We start from the raw sequence: 23,141 nt of genomic DNA on the forward strand, positions 1-23,141 counted from the left end.
TACTGTTCTGCCAATATGGAAGATAAAATAATGCAAGAAAGACCGCAGCACATATAGAGGTATATCCCTACTGAGAAACAGAAAATATAATATTCATCCCAACTCTGTCCTAGCAATGCAAGACGTTGGTGCTAAACAAGAACCAAGTGCAAAAAAATCACCACGTTTGATATGAGATGCTTGAGATGCAATGTAAACCAGACGAGAAGGAGCGGATAACGAGTGACATGATCAGAGAAATAGTTGGAACATCACCTGTCATAGATCACAGTGAGACACGAATAATTAAATGGTTTTGACACAGCAAAAGAATGAAAACACAACCACACACAGCTAAAGCTAACAACATAAAATATTAGGATTGAAATCAACAGGAAGACCAAGGAAAAGATGGATGGATGGAGTAGTGGAGAGTCTGAGAAGACAGATTATTACAATATGAAAAGCCTCACACACAGCTCTTGACCGAAAATGTCACTTCGACGCTTTACAACAAGCAGAATGAAAAGAAAATATATATACATATTGGTGTGTATGTGTGCCTTTGTTGATTCATAACTGAAACTTCAGTCTGTCATGGATGTTTGAGTTCATTGTATTGATTTTCACTCCTACCCACCCTTTTCTCTCTTTAAGCTTCATTAATACGGTTATTATAATAATAAGAGAGGTAGATGGTAATTTTGTTTACAAGAATATGGTAAGGAGGCTAGGGAGAGATTGGATTATTATGGGGGATTATTTTTGTTGATAAGGTATTTGATTTCTATTTCATACCCTTTCATTTACATGTTATCCTTTGTTGTTAAGTGTTCATATGTTCTTCCCTTTTGTTGGTTAGCAGTTGTTGGTGATGGTCAGAATATGACTAGGCGCTGATCATCAAATATATGATATTGCTGACTAGCTAGCTAGGTGATGGTCAGTCCAATTGTTGTATTAGCTGGTATTTCAAAAGTATTATTCCCATTGTCGCTAAAGTAAGATCTTTCAGAACTCTTTCTGGGAAAACGGTAACTTTATGCTAATTGTAACATTGCATTTCGCGATGTTTATAAAGTAACATTTCAATGTGAGTCTTATAGGTAAATTTTTGTTTCTACATTACATTTCCCTTTGTACACAGAACCATCCATTCCACTGACTGACTAACATTAATAGCGACTGTCCGCATTGTGACCTTACTCTACCAAGAGATATCCCGTATAATACTTACACTACTGGCAGCACAAACCTCCTAAAACTCTTTATCCAGAATACTTAGTTTTCGAAACAAGCTCTATTTACTGTTCTCCACAGTGTGGCTCCGGGCATCGTTTATCAAAACTTCAAAAACAGAGACAGAGAGAACTCAAGCTAATTATGCACATATGGCTGAATAGAAAAAGGAAACAAAATACCGCCAAATTTGTTCAAATAGTATGGGGTGAAATTTTATCTTAAACACTGCAAATTTGAATGATTTACTTATTGAAATATTTTACCTTCTTCTCCGATGGTATTTACTGCAGAACTCCCAGATGAAGTAGGAACTGAAAGAGAAAAACAAACTGAAATAAATTGTCATATTCCTAATTAAAATTATAAAAATTATAAACCAGTTTCCTGTGTTCCCTATTCAATAAACAATAGTTGCGCTTCTTTTTATCTGTATCTTGTGAGCTTTAAATTACAACTACGTAATATATTCCATATCATGAGTGAGCTTTTATGTTTTGAATAGAACTACATTGTCTTTTTTCTGTCTTAAAGATAGCAGAATATAATGTTTTGAAGTACATGGTCTGAAGTAAAAGTGCTACGTTTGGATTGTTTTCTTAAAGGAACCAAACGTTTCATCATCCATTACACCAAGACTATACAACAATCTCTCTATTTTGAATGAAAAGAAATCAGTATATAGCAACAAATCTTGGCAGGTAGAACATTTGTCTAAATATCTACCCTACATTATTACCAGTCTCCCAGTTAGTAAGAATAATTAAGACCGTGACATTTACGACAAATTTATTAATAAAGCGATCAAACGTACAGTACCATTTGGGTAAGAGAAACTAAATCAAATGTCAAACTAAATACTTTAAATCATAGAAATATTTGTATTTATTTCAAAAGTACAATGTTATAAAGAAATCTGTTAGTGTGTGTGTGCGTGTGTGTGTGTGTGTGTGTGTGTGACTTGGATTTTTAACGTAGCTTGAACAATTTTCAGCAGTCATATCGCTACGATGTCTGCAGTGTTGTAGTTTATAGTGATGTCTAGTACTGGGGCATCATGCCGCATACATGTAGCATGATGTTCCACACAGTCACATTATCCTGACACCAGGCCAACCAGTCCTAACACTAACCTCTTAATGCTGAGGTCCAAACGAGGTAGCTGTTAGTACCATTTTTGTAAGTCTTTGGTATGACTCGACCGGGGATCAAACCCATGACCTTCCGTATCCGAGGTGGACGCTCTGACCTCTAGGCCACCGGATCAGTGAAATCTGTTCGAGAATACAAAACTATAATAATTCACTAGTACGAACGTACTTCACTTTGCTAGGCGGCATACAGCTATCAACATCATGATAAATGCAAATGGCTTACTTACTGTTCATGGTTTATGGTATAGTTATTGATGTTTTCGCAAGTAAATTACATTTCACTTTACGAATTAATTTGCGCATAGGCCTATTACAACAAAAAATAGAATTCATCACTGTTTGCAATCTGTATAATTAGCTTTTAAGTCCAATGTACCAAGTATGAAATACGTTAAAATTAGTACCCATGAATAAACGTTAATCCAGTTTATCGTGAGTTATTGTAACAGGGTGAACTCATGCGTGATTTCCATTTCGTGATGGACAATATATATATATATATATATATATATATATATATATATATATATATATATATATATATATACCTGTAACTTTGTTGATCTGTTTAATTGTTCATTCTAACATTCATAAAAAGGTGGTGTACATCTTTTCAAGGATTAATTTTTTATGTTTACATGATTACAACAAGACAGTTATGCCGCCTCAGAACATTGAAACCAAGCGGTTTAAACCAAGAAGACTAGAAAACGACAGCCATACACAAATAAAATTATCTTTTGCAGCCGGCACATTTTCTTTTAAATAATTCTCCAAATTTGCTTAGTAATCTATTTTTACTACCATGAAATATCAAGGATATAATCTGATCTTACATAAATTTACATAAAACAATAGATATCTTTATGGCTCATCGATTTCTAGGTCAATTCAAATATTTTCCAGCATCTGCAACAAGCTGAAATAAACTAGTTGAAACATAATCAATTTGCATCGTGATCATGATCGGTGATATGGCAGATCGAGTTCTGACTTAGAACATTCGTGCGATTCTTGGTGCATCAGTTTTGACTTTTATAAATATAATAAAACACTTTCAATTCTCGGACTGTTATTTGTGTTCTTTTCATATTCTGTTTCTGGGTGGTGGCGTGGCAAAGTGTTTTGACGGATTTTCAACATCTCTTTCTGCATTGTTTCTTTGCTGTGGCGTACAGGAAGAATCAATAACTTGGCTAGAAGTGGGTGTGAAGTGAATTTATTGAGTTGTCTTGGCACTTGAGCAGCTTTTTTTTTTCCAGCTTGAAACAAGTATATTATTTTCAGCTTTCAACAAGGGTTCTTTATGACTGTTTGTCTATGAGTACCTTATGAGAAATAATTTTCCTTGCATCAAAGCTGGATCTTTTTACTCATGCAACTGTCGAGTCACCATTGGTTTTACTATGGTTGCTACCGTGCTAAATGTAAACGTAGCAAACTATCTTAGCAAACAATCGACCAAGCACAATCGATTTGTTTTTGGGTGTCTGTTCCTTTGGAGCACATTAATTTCTGCCCATGCTGATATGACCATTGTGAAGAGTACCTACAACTTTGTTATAATCAATATCTGAAGCACCTTTAGATGTAAAAGGCAAATGTTCTTGGAAGAATCACATGTATTTAATGGTAGGATACAAATTATCCCAAGTTCCGTACAAATGGTTGTTGAAACTCCATTTTTGGTATGCAGAACGAACACCGCATTGACCAACTAATAATAGTCTCACAGACATGTCACACTTACAGCAAGAAATACAGTAGTTGATACAGCGAACGTGTTTATCGGAAGCAGAATAATCGTAATGGTAAGGAGAATTATTGCAGCGTCTTAAACTCCTTAAACTCCTTAAGTTACCTTGTCTAACTTGAAACTAATTTTTGAAACTTACATGTATGACCCTGCTATCAAATTTCATATATAATTTCTGGGTACTATTATTTAGGTGCTTATAAACAGATTGATCTTAAACCATGTAAATATTGGGTTTTTAATCCAAATAATCTGTCAAGGCAATGTTTCATCCTTAAACCTGAAAACCACAAATACCCGGTTGATCAAAAATGAACAACTCATTTTATTATTACTATTCACAAAATGTTTTATATTTATCAAATTAACTTTAATTATAAATAGTAATTAGATCCATTACATTTAATTTCTGAATATTTAGTTCAATACTTCTATTCAAGTTACCAATAATAAAAAATCAATATATAATTCACTTCTATAAAAATAATTTGTATGTACGGTCATGAATTTCCGAAATTTGCTTCTATGCATGGGCATGGGTGTCCAAAATTCACTTCTATGACTGGTGATAGTATGGAAAAAATAACTTATATAGGTGGTCACCCATTTTTGAATGTGCCTTCCTCCCCTCTAGAGGTATGTTTAAATGGAATAACTCTCAGTCAAAACACTAAATTCCAGAAACAAATGCTACTAAATGTTTCTGGTAGAAAACTGAGAGCATCAGAACCAATAAGTCTATTTCAGCTGGTTAAATGGACTGTCGCACAACATTTGTTTTTCAAATGTCACCGTTTAGCTATTGTGTTACAATGATAGGCTAATGATACAATCCATATAGGTCATAGCTGGGGTCCCTCCAACAGCGAGCATGCAAGTGACAGGGCATAAGCATGTCTCCTTTTGCTGCTAATAAGAATGGTAGCAAATGTATTTACATGTATGCTTCTTGAATTTATTCAAAAAGAATTGTCTTGGTTAGTTCTGCAAATCAAAATCACATGTCTCACGTCATCGAAAAACTGATACATCTAAACTGTGCAATAATTTCTCCTACATTTCTAGCTGAAATTATATTCTCCTTACTGCACTGAATTTACCGAATAAATCCAATGGTTCATAAGCAGAAAAACAGAATTTAGTTGGATCAACAGAAAAATGAAATCCATCCATTCCAGACCAATTGGAAACATTTCTCAATGCGCCTTCATTCAAATTATGAATCTAAATTAATCCAAAACTAGATGTTGTTTTTAAAAGCAATGTCGAGAATACAACGAAGTTTAAAGGTCGCTGACGGTGCTATGTGCTCATTAATATTGTTACTGTGTATTAATGAATCTATGGTTTTGTATTTATTTTGAAATACAACATACAATAAATTACTTTTTTTCTTGAAGGGCATTCCTTTATTATTAAGCCTTAGGTAGGAAAACTAAATGAGTATAGAATCAAAAGGTTACTGAATTTGTAAGGGAAAGTATTAATTCGTTTTTTCGGACTAATACTGCACTTCCAAGGTCGTGCATTATAACTCTTTCAATTTTTTCCATACAAATGCAGTAAACTATTATTAATTTGTTGAAATAAATTTTGAGTAATATACACTTATAATTGTAGTAGGATTATGTTCTTTTCTCGTAACCTTAATGTCATTTTGTCTTTGTCTTCTTGTCATCCAAGATGATAATATGTGGTTGACAAAAGTTAGACATGATCCCATCGTCTTCAAGAGGAATACCTTCTACAAACGAAATAGATTGTAGAATGTAGTAGTCCAAGACGATACATGACGAACATCTACCTATTATGATTCTTGTATCGTCATCATCGTAAAAATGATTGATATATTTTGCTAAGAGTAATGACTGTGTCATAGAACTGGTCTCTGCAGTATTTACATTGCTAATCAATACAATGTCAATCGTACATGCCTATGTATGTATGTATGTATGTATGTATGTACGTACGTACGCATGTATGTATGTATGTATGTATGTATGTATATTTAATATGTATGTATGTATGTATGTGGGTGTGTATGTATGTATGTACGTACGTACGTACGTACGCACGCACGTACGCACGCATGTACGCATGTATGTATGTATGTATGTATGTATGTATGTATGTATGTAAGCATGTATGTATTGTTCTGTATATTTAATTTGTATAAGGTTGGTTTTTGTCCACAATTATGTGTTATACATATTTAATTTGTAATGCGTGATCGGCCTTTATCCATAGTTGAGGGTAGGAGTCGGGACTACATGTAAAATATCATTTAGAGTTAACATGATTACTAGCTTAAGTTCTAGATACAGCCTTGATCCTGACCGTATTATTTTTTATATATGAATTATGTGTACAACTGGATGGAAATCTCCATTAAAATGACATAGTAGCGAAGATCGATTTAAGATTTTTGTCACCTAGAATGTCCTACAAATGAATGTTTGACCTTCACCCTGGTCCTCAAATTGTGTCTTAGGTTTTCATATTAAAATGATTATATTAGAATTTCTCATTCCTACTTTCCGATTTGGAATCAGTCGTTTAGTCGTTTTCAGTTTTTAATTGGAGAGGATTTATTTATTTACATTATTCACAAGACCTACAAAGTGTTCAATACTTTAGGATTAAATCACTATTTTGCAATTACTGTGAATTTACTCAAGGACATTTTGGATTATATCATTGTTATACATCACGGCTGTTTGCACATTAGACGATTCGAGACTGCTGGCACATTTGACGTTCAATATTGGAGTTCATTCGGAACACCAATGGAATCCATTCGTAATACCATATACATTTGGACCTATGCTGGGACTTTAAGGACTATTTGGGATGTAATTCAAAACAGCAGCATTTTTAAAATTTCATTTTGTTTTCTAGGGATATAAACTATTTGCTGAATTTTTAAAAAAACTTGTTGGTGTTTGCTCCTTTCTGATATTTAGTGTAAGACCATAATGTAGAAACATTATATATATATATATATATATATATATATATATATATATATATATATATATATATATATATATATATATATATATATATATATTATATGCACCTTAAATAGCGCTCTAAATGTCTTCTCACTTCAAATATAGATGAAGCTTTCTAAGCTTGTATTTATGCATTTGCAAATAAACTTATATATCAGTCATTATTTTTAAGCATTTGTTTGTCACCTACTTTATATGTGAGTGCCTGTGTGTACGTAACAATAGTTCACTTGATATAGCAAGATCACTTTCCTGCTGCAAAAATGGCGGCCTTGGGAAGCCAAAAGATGTACATCGTCCGAGATTTGGTCTCAATACAACCCTAAACTCCCCTCCATTCCTAATCTAATGTTTCAGTGTACAGAAAATAGTGGGATTCCAGAGTGCAAAATGAGACTACAGTCAGAATATTAGATCCCAGGAGGATCCTAGCTTAAGGAGGGTCATTATGCTGTGTCCAGTTTGATAAGTAAAGTCTCCCTATGGGAACTGTCAGCAGCCGAGAACTGAGTCCCGAGAAAAGAAAGTTCAAGCCGTGCCGAAGGGTTATTGTTCAGAAGATCCGTTACGATGGCATACGTCCTTCAGAAGAGAGTCCTGAGGATATTGTGAATTAACCCGTTGTCGAAATACTGAAGGATGGAGATCCCTAACGACTGTAAAACCACACCTTGTCCGACCGAATACAACATACTGGACAGTTGTTCATGCTTACGCACTATGTGCATACTTGCCCCACACCTTGCAAAATTATAAAGCCTGCAAGATACAAATTCACGTAAACAAAAATTCCGAAACCGAAATAAGGTGGACAATACATACCCAAGAACTGTAAAAATGAAGAGAATGTAAATTAATAGAGCACCGCTTTCTACGCAAGGCACAAATAATTTTAAATTTACAGAACGAGCACAAGTCACTCATATAAAGCAAGGAATGGGGAGTAAAAACTCGGTCGATACCAAAATGTAGGTGAAATGCCAAACAAGTCTTTATTGCTGAAAACAAAGTCAGATTTTGATAAGCGACAGCATACGGGTAACATCGTCTGAAGAAAATAATAGATGGTATTCTACATGTAGGCGATGAGCAAGGAGTAAGTCACAAGTAATAATTTTTTCGATTTTGGCACTCCAATACTAATTTGATTAAGGAATAATTACTTTGGACTATGGAATATAGTCCCAGACAATGAAAACGAAAGCAATACAATAGTAACCGGTGATGGTTTGCACTTATTAAAGTAAATTTAAAAATTTGACAATCATTTGTGTGTGTATTATGTCAATTTGAATTATTAGTATTGTCTCAATATAGTATTTTACCTAAATAATGACACTCAGAATGGCTATGATGTATATAACTGACGCTGAATGAACATGGACAGATACAGAAAGACCGTTTAAAAACTGGACTTGGCTTTTGCAAATTGCCTTAATATTCATTAAATTAATTCGTATCTAGCAAGGTCTGATAGTATAATTCACTGTAAAAAGCTTGTTGAGGTGAGATGCGTGACGAACAGAGAAAATTCCCACCCACATTTGAAAAAAGAGGGGATTTTTTATTTCTTTATTTTTACTATTAATATAGGAGTGATATGACGGATACATAATGCAGGACTTGCAAATATTCTATCCAATTATATGTTACATTTACAGCGAGTGTTTTTAAACTTAGCGTCAATGCTACAAGCATGCATCACAGATTACACCCTGTCTACTATGGACTTAACATAAAATATTGTTACCATATTTGCACCCGCTCACATAATGCCACAAATCGGTTCATTTTGGTATATGTTGAGAGACATATGAGGTAACCCATGCACATTACCTGAACATTTGATGAAGTATGTATGCAACAGTATGTTTCGGCACCTTAGAACGAATTGCCTATCCAGTGATAACTAAAGACAAAGCTCCAAATATGTAAAATGAATTTGCACAAACGCGTTCGAAGATAGACCCTTGCAAATAAATGTAAACATTAAGTACAAAATAAATATAAAACGTAAAGATATTAAAATTCTGTAAAATGTGTACAAATTAGAAGTAGTAGTGTTTATAGACACCTCCGCACAAAGTGGCTATGTACTGATGAAAACATGATAACTTTGTCTTTCTTATTCCTAAAAATAAGAATAGGATTCTTACTTGTGAATGTCCTGCGATGAACTGATATGGGTTCATACCACTGGTTCCCAATGAAAGCTCGCACTTTGCAGCGGAATGTAACGCCATCATCATCCAGGTTTGTCATGTTGTAGTACATTGTAGATGTCCTGGTGTAGGAACAACTAGAATTTGTAACAGGGTCCTGTACTATATCACTAGATACAGTTGGAGTGTATGTCGCAAACACAGTGGATGTTCCCATCAGCGATGTTCTTTCCCATGTGATTAAACCATTGGGATCTACTCCAATATTAGCATAACATCTGTATGTAATTCTGGTGCCCACATAAAGTCGACTATCGTTGGCTAGCTGAAGCTGCATCCCTTTGTCTTCATACAGAGAGTCTGTTATTCGAACATCGTTAGGAGCAGCTGTGAATAAAGGTGGAAAACAAGTTTTCATTGCTAAGACACATATTGATATTGATTTCTTTACAATTCAGTTGCATAAAATATATTCAAAATATACATTTACAAAATCACAATTTGCAAGGTATTTGTAATGAAAAGTTTTTGCAAATATGTGCTTGAAAAATCACAGTTGTCAATTAGACATAGTTACAGTGCACTAGAAAGAAAAATAATCTAAATGTTTTTTTTTTTCATTGCAATTATTAAGCAACCACATACATTGCCTTTTCGGAAAAATGACATGTTAGATGATATGATACTCTGAACTATGGACAAGAAACCTTAGTTAGCGTGCACACGCGCGTTGTGTGTGTGTGATTTAGATTTTTAACGTAGCCTTAGTAATTTTTCAGTCATATCACTAATATATCTGCAGTGTGGCAGTTTATAGTGATGTCTAACACTTGCGCATCATGCTGCAGACATGTAGCATCATGTGCCACTCATAACACTAACTTCTTAATGCTGAGTGAGGCAGCTGTTAGTACTGTTATTATAAGTCTTTGGTATGACTCTGCCAGGCTTCGAACCAGCGACCTCCCGAATCCGAGGCGGATGCTCTAACCACTTAGGCCACCGAAGCGGTCTTAGTTGTCAGCATATCGTTTTGAGACAAATACTAAATATAAAATAAAATCCAGGACTGAATCTCACTTATTCTAGCCCACTTGTCCATGGTAAATGACGTAGGAAAAGGAACTTGTCCAGAACACTCAGCTGCCACTATAGCACAATGAATTACATTTAATATCTATGGAGTTAATATGTAATAATTAGGGTCAATGAGGTCTGTGTAAGTTTACCAGTTGAGTTAATTCGAGAGCCATTGTAAAAGTTTCTACTGATTGTTGTTTTGTAGATATCACAGTTAAAATTAAGTCCGTGATGTGTCACAGTCAGACATCTCGTAATCTGTTAATGCATTTATTTAATGTCTTGTCTCCAAAATATGCTATATTTCTCAATGAGGTAATTCCGCCCTTCCATTTAACTTGCACATATATATTTATATTTACCCAAGATCTGATCAGAACTGTTAGAGTCTTTATTAGTACTAAAGTTACTATTTAAAACTCTTCACTAGCATAAATATGAATGCTCTAAGGTACCTTATGCATCCCTGTTTCGTGGGTCGGTAGTTCTTTCCCGGGTTTTATCGGGTTCTTCCTCCACCATTAATACTGGCCACCATGTATAGCCTATCGTGTGTTGAAAAATGGCGTTAAACCCTACAACAACAACAACAACAACAACATCCCTGTTTCAAACTAGCCATTGAGAATCCATGATCAGAGTTTTTAGTTGTGTTCATGTCTAATTTCAGAGGATTGATATATTTAAATTTTTATTTGCAATTACACAGTGATCTTTTGCACTAATATTCTACTGGGATCATTGTGAGTTCATTCAAAGACGTGCTGGATTATATAACTGTGATACTCAAGACTATTGCAACATCAGCACATATAAGACTATCGGTATATCAGAACATCCAAGATTATTTAAATTCATTCGGAACGTTCTATAGTTTTTGACTTCTGATAGAATATTTAAAATTATTCGGTATTTAAAACACAATACTGTAAGATACTATTAATTTTTTTTTTTTTATTCTAGAGTTATAAATTGATGATTTAATTTTACTATATTTGTCGGTTTAACTTCCTTGTGTTACTTAGTTTAAGAGTACAAATTCGCAACAAAGTAAATCAATATCAACTAACTGATTTTTCATTTGAAATCTGAACTACTTAGTGCAGGCCTGCTTTGGATACATGCACCTTAGTATAGTCTTAACAAATAACAAAACTTTCACATTCTGACCATATATTATCATAAAGAATTTGGCAGATAAGTATTGCAATACAAATCAACCAGTCAGGGAAATCTGTACCATAACCGGGGTTAATGAAACCTTCATTTTGTATCAGTTGAAGAAATCGTTATCTAACCATAACAGATGAACGAAGTGAACACAAAAGAAACATGTTCTTGTGACCAATTAACATTTGTTGGCAGTATCACGGTGATCATAATTTTAAAATTTAAGTATCTCTATCACGAATATGCAAGGCCATTGTCCCATTGCTTATTTATTTTTCAGCTATATTTGTTTACAGTATAGTCCTTGCAAGTATAAGTTTAGAAGGTATACAGTAAACAGTAAACTGATATCAAACAGTAAACTGATATCAAACGTTATTATGATTTGTCTTATAGCATATTTTATATTATCATGCTACCATTCTGAATAAATTATGTAATAAATTATCTTAACGCTAAATTATTATACTATCTAAATACTTCAGTAACGGTTACCGAGGTAACGTATGGCCTCGAAAACTAATAGCTGCCTGTGAATGTAAATCTTGTTATATATATTTTACTTAATTGTTTGTTAGTTATATTTTAACTTTTTTATTACACGCTATTGTAATTTAACACTGTATGTTGGACGTGACCTTGTCCAAAATTGAGTTCATTTCTGCTTGACCTGGTTGACTTTTTCATTTCATTTTATGTAAACAACTAATGCATACCTAAATTATTCTCTATTTCTATGGGCTTAATATCGGGATTTTTATTAATATAAGAAGTAAATATCTTTCTTTGGATCATGGTTTTGGAATTTCCTACGTGAACTATACAGGATATGATTTTGATTTTGTAAACATCAGGATCATTACAGAATGTTATTTTCCATGAGGTAATTTTTTTTATAGAAACTGCTAACTGTGACCTGAGGTCAAGTAGAGAACTATATGCTCTTGTAATTGTGAGGACTTGGTAATTCGTGCTTTAACATCTAGCACTTTTAAATTATATTATATGTTGTGACCAATAGTTTTGGGCTGGAATCTTTTTTGTTCAAATTATTGAATTCAAGTGATTGTTTTCTCTCGAAATACAAAAGTGCTCCGATAAAATTCTTGGATAGAGACATTCACAGGAATTTATAGTATGAATATTCAAACCTGGAATTATAATTTTATGATTCAACAAAAGACTGTTGACACATCAACACTTTAATAGGTACCACAGACACGTCAGTTTAGGGATATTTTCTGGACTTTTACTGAATTGTATTCAGGACTTTAAATTACTTGGACTTGTGTCTATAACTCTTGGATTATTTTGGGATTTAATTCGCAATACCCTATGTTCTTTTTTTTCATTTTCACTTTGTATTATAGGGAAATAAATTATTGTTAAGATTTACAAAGCTTGTTGTCGTTCACTCTTTTATGTTAGTTATATTAAGGGCATAGGCTTGTAACAAAGTCAAAAGAAATATGACTGAAATTTGTTCCAAATGATCAACTGTTTAAAGTTAATCTCTGATGTCTGTTTATTTTATGATTAATCTGATAAAGAATTAAATCTTTATTTCGATGCTGATAAATAGAATGTTGTCAGAAGAGTATCGTCTTATTTAATTAATTACACGTACATGTATCAGGATACTACTGCAAACCTCGCGCCAGGCAAGTAAATTGTGACCGAATATAGCCGAACTGGAAATCTGATCACTCTATACAATTAAAATCGAACCTTCCACCGGGTCAAGGTGGCATTGAAGAATTTGACGTAAACGGACCACCCTGTTTCAAATTGTATTTAATGTGAAGTGTTATGCTATGTATTGATTCAAATGGTGCTGAAATACCTCTTGAGAGAAACTAATCAGGTACATTTAGCTACATTTAATGACAATGACCTAAATATTCTCTGAGCTACATAGCGGATATTGCTTGCGATGCTGCGCTGAACCAGTTGTAATCGGTTATAAAATTTAGTTAATGGTTATCTAAATCTACCCCATCCTTCATCTCGTAACTAAGTATATTTTGCAAGTATTCCGAGCTTCCCCTTACCCTTCACAACCCATTAATCTGCGGTGGTGGTACAGAATGTCACGTGGCACTTACGATATTATATCTAACACCAGAGAAGGATGGACAATTTAAAATTTAGATCCAAGCTCCCAGTCAGCAACTGTAAAAGTGAAATGTATAACAATTTCATAAATATAACTGTATTCAACTATTTCATATACAATTTCTCTACCGTAATTCTTTCGACAAATACAAACAATGACCTATTCTGTTGCCATTTACTATCCTAATACCGATCGATTTTGAACAGCTTGGACACACAGCGATAGAATATAGTGGATCACTAATAGAATATGTAAACAAGATGTTTGTTTTTATTTTTTAGTTTTTTTCCCAAGTATCACTTTTAACATATAATTGGCAATAACACGCCGAATAAATGAGAACTATTGCCTTTTCCATGGATACGTCTAAGCAGCTGACCCAGGCTAACCTGAGGCAATATCGGGCCTCCGACCCCTGACTTACAAGTCCAGTGCTCTACAAAACTGAACCATCTTGACTTGCTGTCAAGAAGAGAAAATTAAATCTTCAAGACATGCAGTGCAACATTTATATCCAAAGTAGTGTGGAGGGAAGAAAAAATATATAGACTCAAATGTCCAAAATAAATTATATATAGAAATTTTACTCGAACATGAGAAATTCAAATCCCAGCACGAAAAGCACATACCAGGGTTTGAATGTAGTTAGAATTGATGCAATTCGGTAACATCTACCAGAAATCATTCAGATTTACCAAAAGCTAATGCTCTTGTAACTTTAAAAACAGTCTTGGCATCACATAAATGACAGTGATATAATAATATTTCAAACTGGAAATTACTATGCAAATTTACCACGAAATAACAAAGGCTGGGCTACAATACTTATTTACAAGAAAAACGTTACTACTTGCGGAGGTAGTGTTGTTATCAGTATCTCCTGTAATTCTGTAGGTCATCACACAGTTGAACTGTGCTTGATCATTAAGCAGCAGGGGGGGCGAATCGGACATTTTGTCCAATCGTCATTTGGTTTAATTAATACTTTCTGCACTCAGCGGATCCGGTGTCGTCAGCGCCCGGTAAAAAAAAAACGTCGTCGTCGGGGGGTCGTCCAATCGTCATTTGGTTTAATTAATACTTTCTGCACTCAGCGATCCCAGCGTCGTCAGCGTCCGGTAAAAAAGCGCGACGACCGCGTCGATGTCATTGCCCCCCCCCCCCCCCGCTGCTAAGAAGTTATTTACAATGATCTTACAAACAGAGTGATCACTAACTCCTCCTCTTGTAGATCAATTAGGTTATTTGACTGATCGGTAAGCCTAAAATTAATTCTCGTTAAAAACCGATTATGGCATCGCATATAGACCGGATTAATTGGGCTCTCAACGATTAAGAATCCGGGAGGGGCTGTTGGTGAAAATGAATAAAGGATATACCCCTGTTGAGCTTGATTTGATTGCTTGGTATCTACCTGGTAACTCCCTTCGATAACATCGCACACTAGATTGATTGCTATCACCGATGCGATATTTACGTTGTATGGGGCAATATGCCTACCACCCTCTCCGTTATCGTGTCTGAGGATAGTTGATGGACCGAAAAAATCATTAAGAGACTTTCTTAGTTCTGGCGCGTTGTATCCTGGAAACTTGAAATCGGGTAAATCGGCTTCTGTGATATTATACTCGGTTAGGAATTTTTGTTTATTATTATCGCTGCTATCGGATATTATTTTAACGATTCGTTCATTGATATATTCCATGTCTGATATAAGTTGATTTAACACCTCAACGTGTTTTTGTGCTTTTGTTTTCCGTAGTTGTTCTAGTTGCAATCGGTAATTACGATTAATCTCGATAAAAGCACTATCGATATCATTTAAATTAACTTTGACAATGACGAGCGATTCAGGAGTTTTCTTATACATAAAATGCCATTCAATGGTATTCCTGTCTTGAAATATAAACCCGCTGGGTAATAACGTGTTTTTCATAATAGACAAATTATCTCGATAACTGGGATTAATTTCATGATACGATTGCGCATTCGTGTGAAATTCCCGCGGACTTTCATGAGGTGGATTCTTGGGCCAACCTAGTATGGTTCTTATTGAACTGTTATAAATATCAACCATATACCCCGGTGTGCTTATTTCAATCGTCGACGATAACGTCGGTTCATGAACCGTAATAGCGATTTTTGATTCTTTTCCTGTGATCGATTTTAACCTGCGTTGAAATTCTTTATTGATTTGTTCTACTTGGTATGACCCAGTTGGTATTGTAACCTCCTTCCAGTCTGGGGTCCCATTGGGTTTATTTGTCCATGCAAAAACCAGCGAGTTATTAGGTTGTTGTCCGTTAAATGCTTCCGCTCGGATATTAGGCCAACTGTGATATACTCGCAATTTTGCCAGCGCTATTTCCTTCACTGGAATCGGAGAAGGGAAGTTTACACTGAATTCTGACTTCGTTGATGTTATCGATATCATACTTGTTTGTACCGGAGTGGTGTTCTCCGCGATCCGTTGAAGTAATTGAAACCCTTCGGGGTTCAGCGACATTATTATTATTCGCTGTTTCTAGTATTTAATTTCAACACCGAATATTAACAACCTGCTTGTTTTCAGGAGAATGTTTTGAGCCCATTGAAGTGGTTTCAGCGACGTGGTTTCCAGCTTCCAGTTGAAAATCCTCGATTTTTGACATCGCGGAGTCATACAACTGGACCATCGTGGAGAATTCAACATCGGATATAAACGAATTATCTATCGCCAACGAGATCAACCCGGATAATTTCGAGTACGCGTCGGATACTATTTGATGTTTTACTGTATACTCGTTGAGTTTTTTCTGAGAACACGATGATATCTTTCTAGTGATTGCGTTGGCGACTCCAGCAATTGTTGTCGCCGCGGAGATAGCGATTGGAACAGCGATCGGGGCCATCATGGTCACCGTGGATAAAATAACACCGGTACCGGCTACTATACCTGACACCGAGTACACGACCGCGTCGATGGCGGTTATTTTTCGACGGTATTTTTTTATTTTTACACGGTATTGTTCGGAAAGCGTTTTCAAATTCGCGGAGAATTCTTTTACGGTATTGAATCGATATTGATGTGACGTCGGTGATACCTCTGATTCAATTACCTTGGTGGTCATTTTTATTTTAAAAGAGCTAGTGTTTTTAATTACTTAGATCCGCTACAAATTCCACATACCATGTAATGTTTGCCCTGGTTAAATTTCTATCAACGGCATAAATTGTAAACGGTTCAGTTGCGTCCTTGTCTATAATTGTTGATATTGTATTGTTAAACCCGGATGAACTCGACGATAATATATTAAACTGCATCATTGAAACCAGTGTCAATCGATAAATGCCCTTAACAGTTGCGGTAATATTTACTATATTCTGTGTAGGAGTCCAAGTGAATGATCCATGCCGAATCGTGTATACTGTGTTGATGGTGTTCTCGTGAGGGATTTTTATTTTTGTCATTTCCGGTAGTCTGTCTTTGATATCTGTAACATTAGCTCTGATTGTTCCTATTTCCTGTGTATGCGCGTCTATATTCCCCTTAATCGCTGCAACATTAGTTTTGATTGTTTCTATTTCCTGTGTATTCTCGGTCATACTTTTTTTGTTCGCTGCAGCATCAAGTTTGATTGTTCCTATTTCATATGTATGCACGTCTATACCTTTTTTGTTCGCTGCAACATCAGTTTTGATTATTCCTATTCCCCGCCAATACGCGTCTACATTTTTTTTGTTCGCTTCAATATCAGTTTTGATTGTTCCTATTTCCTGTGTATGCGCGTCTATATTCCCCTTAATCGCTGCAACATTAGTTTTGATTGTTTCTATGTCCTGTGTATGCGCGTCTACATTATTTATGATCGTTGTAACATCAGTTTTGATTGTTTCTATTCTCCGTCCATGCGAGTCTACATTATTTATGATCGTTGCAACATTAGCGCCGATTATTTCTATTTCCCGTTCATGCACGTCTACACTCCTTTTGTTCGTTGCAACATCAGTTTTGATGGTTTCTATTTCCTGTCCATACGCAGTGATATCATTTATAGTTATTGTAATTTCATCCGGTTTGACATTTTTTCTACCAAAGAATTTATCAACGGCGTTATCAACCCTGTTAAAATTTTTTCGTAACGAGGTAAATTGGCCCAACAGCGTTGTAAACTCCAAAATACTATTTTTTATCCCTACAAGATTCGGTTCGGTCACCGTCGGGGTCCAAAAAAAACTAGCAGTAGTGAGTTGTATATCGGTGACAGACTTTTGTATCCCCTCGAACTGATTTGCTTGCGCGTTAAATTTATCATAGAAATTTTTTAACGAATTCGACATGGATATATAATTGTCGCCCAGTGTATTTATTTTTCCATTTATCGTCAAGATGGATTCACCTGATTTAAGTCGTCCGTCGCCGGTATATAGCGCGATAGTGTTCTCGGCGGCATTACGCTGTCGTGTTAAAACGTCATCCAGCGACACATTACTGGATTTCAATTTACCCTGGCGGTCTTGAAATACAACTATTTCGCCCGGGTCAACACTGGTTAGATTTAACGTATCAGCGATTTCATCCTCGATTAGTTTTTTTATGTCATCGGTGGCGAGCGTTTCCGTGGATTCTTTCAGCGCCGAAACCGGTCGTCCCCAGATATCAATCATTATTATTGTAAAAAAAAACAGTGTTTTTAATTAACCCGCCGGGCCTCTACGACCCCACTAGTGTATTCGTTTACAACCACATGAGGTGGTTTCCGCGATGATGACATCTCCGCGAGTACGTTCAATACCTCACGGCCGCATATCGGTGGGTCACTTAATTGTTGTGTTGGCAGCGTGGAATAAAAAACCAGGGCTGAACACGCCCGGATATACCGCATGAACTCGTTTGGCGGGGCTAACCCGTATGAATCAAAATAGACGATCGCACGCGGATCAATTGCGTATGCAACCCAATGAGTTCCCGCTCCGGAGGATTTATCGAGGTTAATTATACCGGTTTCAATATTTCTTGGTTTTGTCGGTAATTGATCCCTCATAAAAACACCTCTGAAGTTTTTTATCGCTAACGCGTTTGCGGCATCTATTAAATCAAAATTAGACATAGGAGTCATTGACTCTTGCGTTAATAAACGGTTCCCGGTAGTCTTAGACCCTTCCCCGAGTACCATGAATACGGGGTTCCCGGTAGTCTTAGACCCTTTCCGGCTACGGGTCGTCCTCGTTTCTTTTTTTTATAGCCTTTCCCGGTTGCCTTCTTCAATGCCATTCCCGCCGCGGTACCAACGGCTCCTAACGCCGCCGCCTTCGCCACTGCTGGGGCCGCCGCGGCAATCAACGCTGGAATCGCAGCTAACAGCGGAAATATCCCACCGGTCTTTTCCATGTTTTTAATCGCTGCGGCCGAAAAATCTATTTGAACACCCTTTTTATTCTTCATTGCATCATTGAAATGTTTTATTTGACGCGCCGTCAACGATATCTTATGATTACCACCTGCCATCTGTGACGGCTTTAACGTTATTGTGGTTCCACATTGTTTAGCCGACTTTGATCGTAATTTCTTGACTTGACCATCGGTCAACTCTACACCGACAACACTATACGACATTTTTATTGTAAACGCGTTTGTGTTTTCAATTACATGTTTTCCACTGGTGCATTAACGATTCTCATTCGTCCACCAACACCTTCCAACAGCATTGATTTATCGCTGAGAATGACAGCAACCGCTCTATAATTAACATCACCCGGGGCTATACGAGCTCGGAAGTGTATATCAACGACGGACTGTCTCGTTAAATCAAGATGTTCCAGCGAAAAGTAATAAATCGGATACAGGTTTTTAAAATCAAGTTGTGATATTTGCAAACCGGTGTCGACGTTTTGATCACGCGCCATAAATGAGAGCATACGATGATACACACGTGCGACATGGTTGTTGTCGTAATTAAGCTGTATATCCTCGGATGGTTCCTGTTGTCCGTTTATTCTCAGCGAAACCTCCCTGACTCCTAATCGATCAAATATCATATGGCTGCGTTCTTGATTACCCAATCGATCCCTATTCTGTAGCGCTATAAATATATGACGCGGGGCTGAAACGCCTTGTTTTGATGCCAGGTGCCATGTAAATGTATCAGCGACATTATCCTCTTTAGCATCAGTTGTTACCGCTAGCCAACTCAACAACGATTTTCCCCCCTGTTCCATAAATGATAACAATCGTGCTTCCGTGGTAACTGATGGAGTCAACACCGGCATCCACAATGCTATTTTAGTTAAAACGACTTTACCGGCAGCGACACCAGCAGCACGCCATATTGCATTGTTATCATCGCCCCTTCGCGTTAGAGCGATTGTATGCTTAGCCCCATAGATAACTTTTCTGACATTTCTACAAAATCCGAATATGTGATGGAGTGGAATCGCGCATGAAAACTGTCGGCGTTGTCCTTGTAATGTTGCTACTCGTGTTGCAAACCCTAGATTAAAATTATCGTTAGTACTTTTTATAATAGTAAAATTGTCACCTGGTCTTGCCCTGCGGTCTGGGTTGGCTGCTTCAGCTTGATTAGCAACTGAAGTATCTTGTGGTGTCAGCACGTTAATGTACTGAATATGATCAGCGTTATTAGTGGTATCCTTTGCGAACATCATAGATGGGCCCGCCGATCTTGTATAATCATCTGAGTATCTTGCTAGCCCAATTATCGTCGTTGCAACATCAACCTCGCGTTCTATTGATTCAATTTCTCGCCCGTCAATAAGATATCTGGCACTCTCAAATAACGCCATGATACCGTTGTTGACAAAACCAACTCGAACACGACCGTCATTTGCGTATGGTGCATTATCGGCAGCATTTGTTACAAGTTCTCCCTCAATTTCGATAAACGCTTCACACGGCAAAAAGTATTTACTGGTATCTTGGACTTGAAGTTCAATTCGCGATCGTAGGTCGGCTTGTGGTGGTTGATAGGAATAAAATTGATAATCACGGACAGAATCATCCCTGCGCACTGGGGCGTCCATATCAAACGCGGGATCAGCGGTTCGCGCAAACATTTTATTATTTATCATGTTGATGTTTAATTCATCAACGTCGTTTTCGTCGTAAATTCTTTAAATTTTGTTTAAGGCCACTTCTCGCTATCGCGTTCATGAGCGCGTTGGTTGTTGCATCGGTGGATGACTGAGCCGCCAACGACTCTAGTTTTTCTTCCACGGCGTTATTTATTACTTTACTGACATTTGCAGGCATCACTGTCGTTGATGGCATCACCGGTGGTTTCTGTTTTCTTTTTCTCACCAACGATGCTAGTTTATCTCGTGCGGCAGAAAACGCCCTTCCGGCAACATCTCCAATAGCACTAATACCCCTATCACGAATAACATCAATAGCCTTCATTCCTAATTGTTTAGCTAACGGCGCCACTTTTGGAGCCATTCTTGTAAATAACCCCGCAATGGTGCTACCGAGACCGTCTCCGTACCACGCGCGGTATACAGGCAATCGTGAGTTTACCACGTAGACGCTGACTGGTTTATCATGGTTGTAGTGTATAATCATCTTTATTATAAAAACACCAGTGTTTTCCAATTAGTGATTGGTCAATCGCTGTAATGACCGTGGTCATCAAAACCGTCCACGAGTCCATAATTTATGTATAGAGATATGAATATAATTGATTTTTCGGCGACTAAAACAAGAGAACCAGTTAAGCATGTTGCAGCGTTACCAAACTCGATCCGGATGATTATCATCGGACCATCTGGATCCGGCAAGACGCAATTGTTACTCAATTTAATAATGAGATGGATGAAGTGGGATAAGTTGTATTTAATCGCCCCTAGCGTGGATGATCAACGATGCTACGAGGTGTTGAAAGATTTTAACGAGAATGCATCAGCGATCGCTGAAAAAAATGTTATTGAGTTTATTACAGATATCAATGATGCACCAGGTATTGATGATATTGATGGCGACGTTAACAATCTAGTCGTGTACGATGATGTTATGTTAGACAATCAAAAAAACCCAGCTAGGATATTTTCCAGAGGGAGGCATAAAAACACCGACGTGATATATGTCACTCAACGATACACTCAGATTCCAAAAGTAATTAGAGACAACTGTAATATTCTTGCTGTATTCAACGGCGTTGATACACACACGCTACGAAATATTTGGCAGACATGGTGCGGCGGTGACATGGACTTTAATGGTTTTCGAAACTTTTTTGGTCATGCTCAGTCGACCCCACATGGATTTGTAACGATAAATTTACATGATCCTCGGACACGATATCGTATCGGACTTGACCAAATATTCGGTTAGTTGTAAATAATTTTCATTGTAAATAACTTCTTAGCAGCAGGGGGGGCAATGACATCGACGCGGTCGTCGCGCTTTTTTACCGGACGCTGACGACACTGAGATCGACGCGCAGAAAGTATTAATTAAACCAAATGACGATTGGACGACCCCCCACCCCCACCCCCGACGACGACGTCGTTTTTTTTTTACCGGGCGCTGACGACACCGGATCCGCTGAGTGCAGAAAGTATTAATTAAACCAAATGACGATTGGACAAAATGTCCGATTCGCCCCCCCCCCCCCCCCCGCTGCTCATTACAGGGTTATATCTCCTCCATTCATGGTCAATATTAGTGAGTCTGAGTTTGATGGGGTTCCCACAAGACTTCCAGTCACATCTGGTGGTTTCGCCTGCATATCTGGTGGTAAATTGTCATGATTAATACCACCGTTCAGGAGGAGTAGTGACAAGATTTTCATGCATCAAATTGGCATCATATTTTTTAGGTTAAACTAGACATCATAAGAAATCGTCCAGTGAAAACAACTTGAAAATATGACTTTCTGTTCAGAAGGAGTACCAATAATAAGATTTCCAATATGGCTTTTGAAGTAACCATACTGGATATCTAAGCAGCACCATTTTAATGTTGGACTAATCAGACATCATAAGAAGTCTTCTAAGCAAAAACCCCATACCGATATTCAGCAATAATAAGACATTCAAGCAGGCTGCTGTGGTATTCACATACGAAGTCCAAGTGGCACCATATTCATTTATCACCAACTAGACCATGGGATAATGTGTGTGTCAATTTTTTTGTGGCAATCCTCCAAGTAGTTCTGGAGAAAGAGCAATAACAAAATTGTGCTAAAAGATGGACAGATAGTGGACAACAGATAAAAGACTATCATCACTTCTTCTGGTCTAACGTAAAGTAGAATTAACAAGCACTTTAAAGCAGGGTTGTTTCTATGCTGTATCCTTGTGCCAATGGCCCTTAAGTATCATCTTCAGTGCATGAAAGTTCCCTGTGTGGCACTCTTAGTGCAAATAAAAATAAGACCCATGAAAAAAAGATAAAATACCTCAATGATGGACTTCTGATTGAACTGAATGCATTCCATGCTTACCGAATAGAGTGTACTCATAGAGAAGAATCAC

The 23,141-nt window shown here is 36.7% G+C and overlaps 1 protein-coding gene across 1 annotated transcript in view; it reads right to left on the reverse strand.

Moving 5' to 3' along the window:
- Window positions 1–23,141, reverse strand: part of LOC149794394 (uncharacterized) — a 46,124-nt gene that overhangs the window by 12,108 nt on the left and 10,875 nt on the right. Inside the window, exons 3-4 of the mRNA XM_089968572.1 lie at window positions 9,299–9,691; window positions 1,485–1,532 (exon numbers count right to left, since the gene is read on the reverse strand). Coding sequence (XP_089824698.1) covers window positions 1,485–1,532; window positions 9,299–9,691 — 441 coding nt within the window. The remainder of the gene's footprint in view (window positions 1–1,484; window positions 1,533–9,298; window positions 9,692–23,141) is intronic.

The sequence above is a fragment of the Sinohyriopsis cumingii genome, chromosome 8 (assembly GCF_028554795.1).
Source record: "Sinohyriopsis cumingii isolate HCF-2022 chromosome 8, ASM2855479v2, whole genome shotgun sequence".
Lineage (NCBI taxonomy): Eukaryota > Metazoa > Mollusca > Bivalvia > Unionida > Unionidae > Sinohyriopsis > Sinohyriopsis cumingii.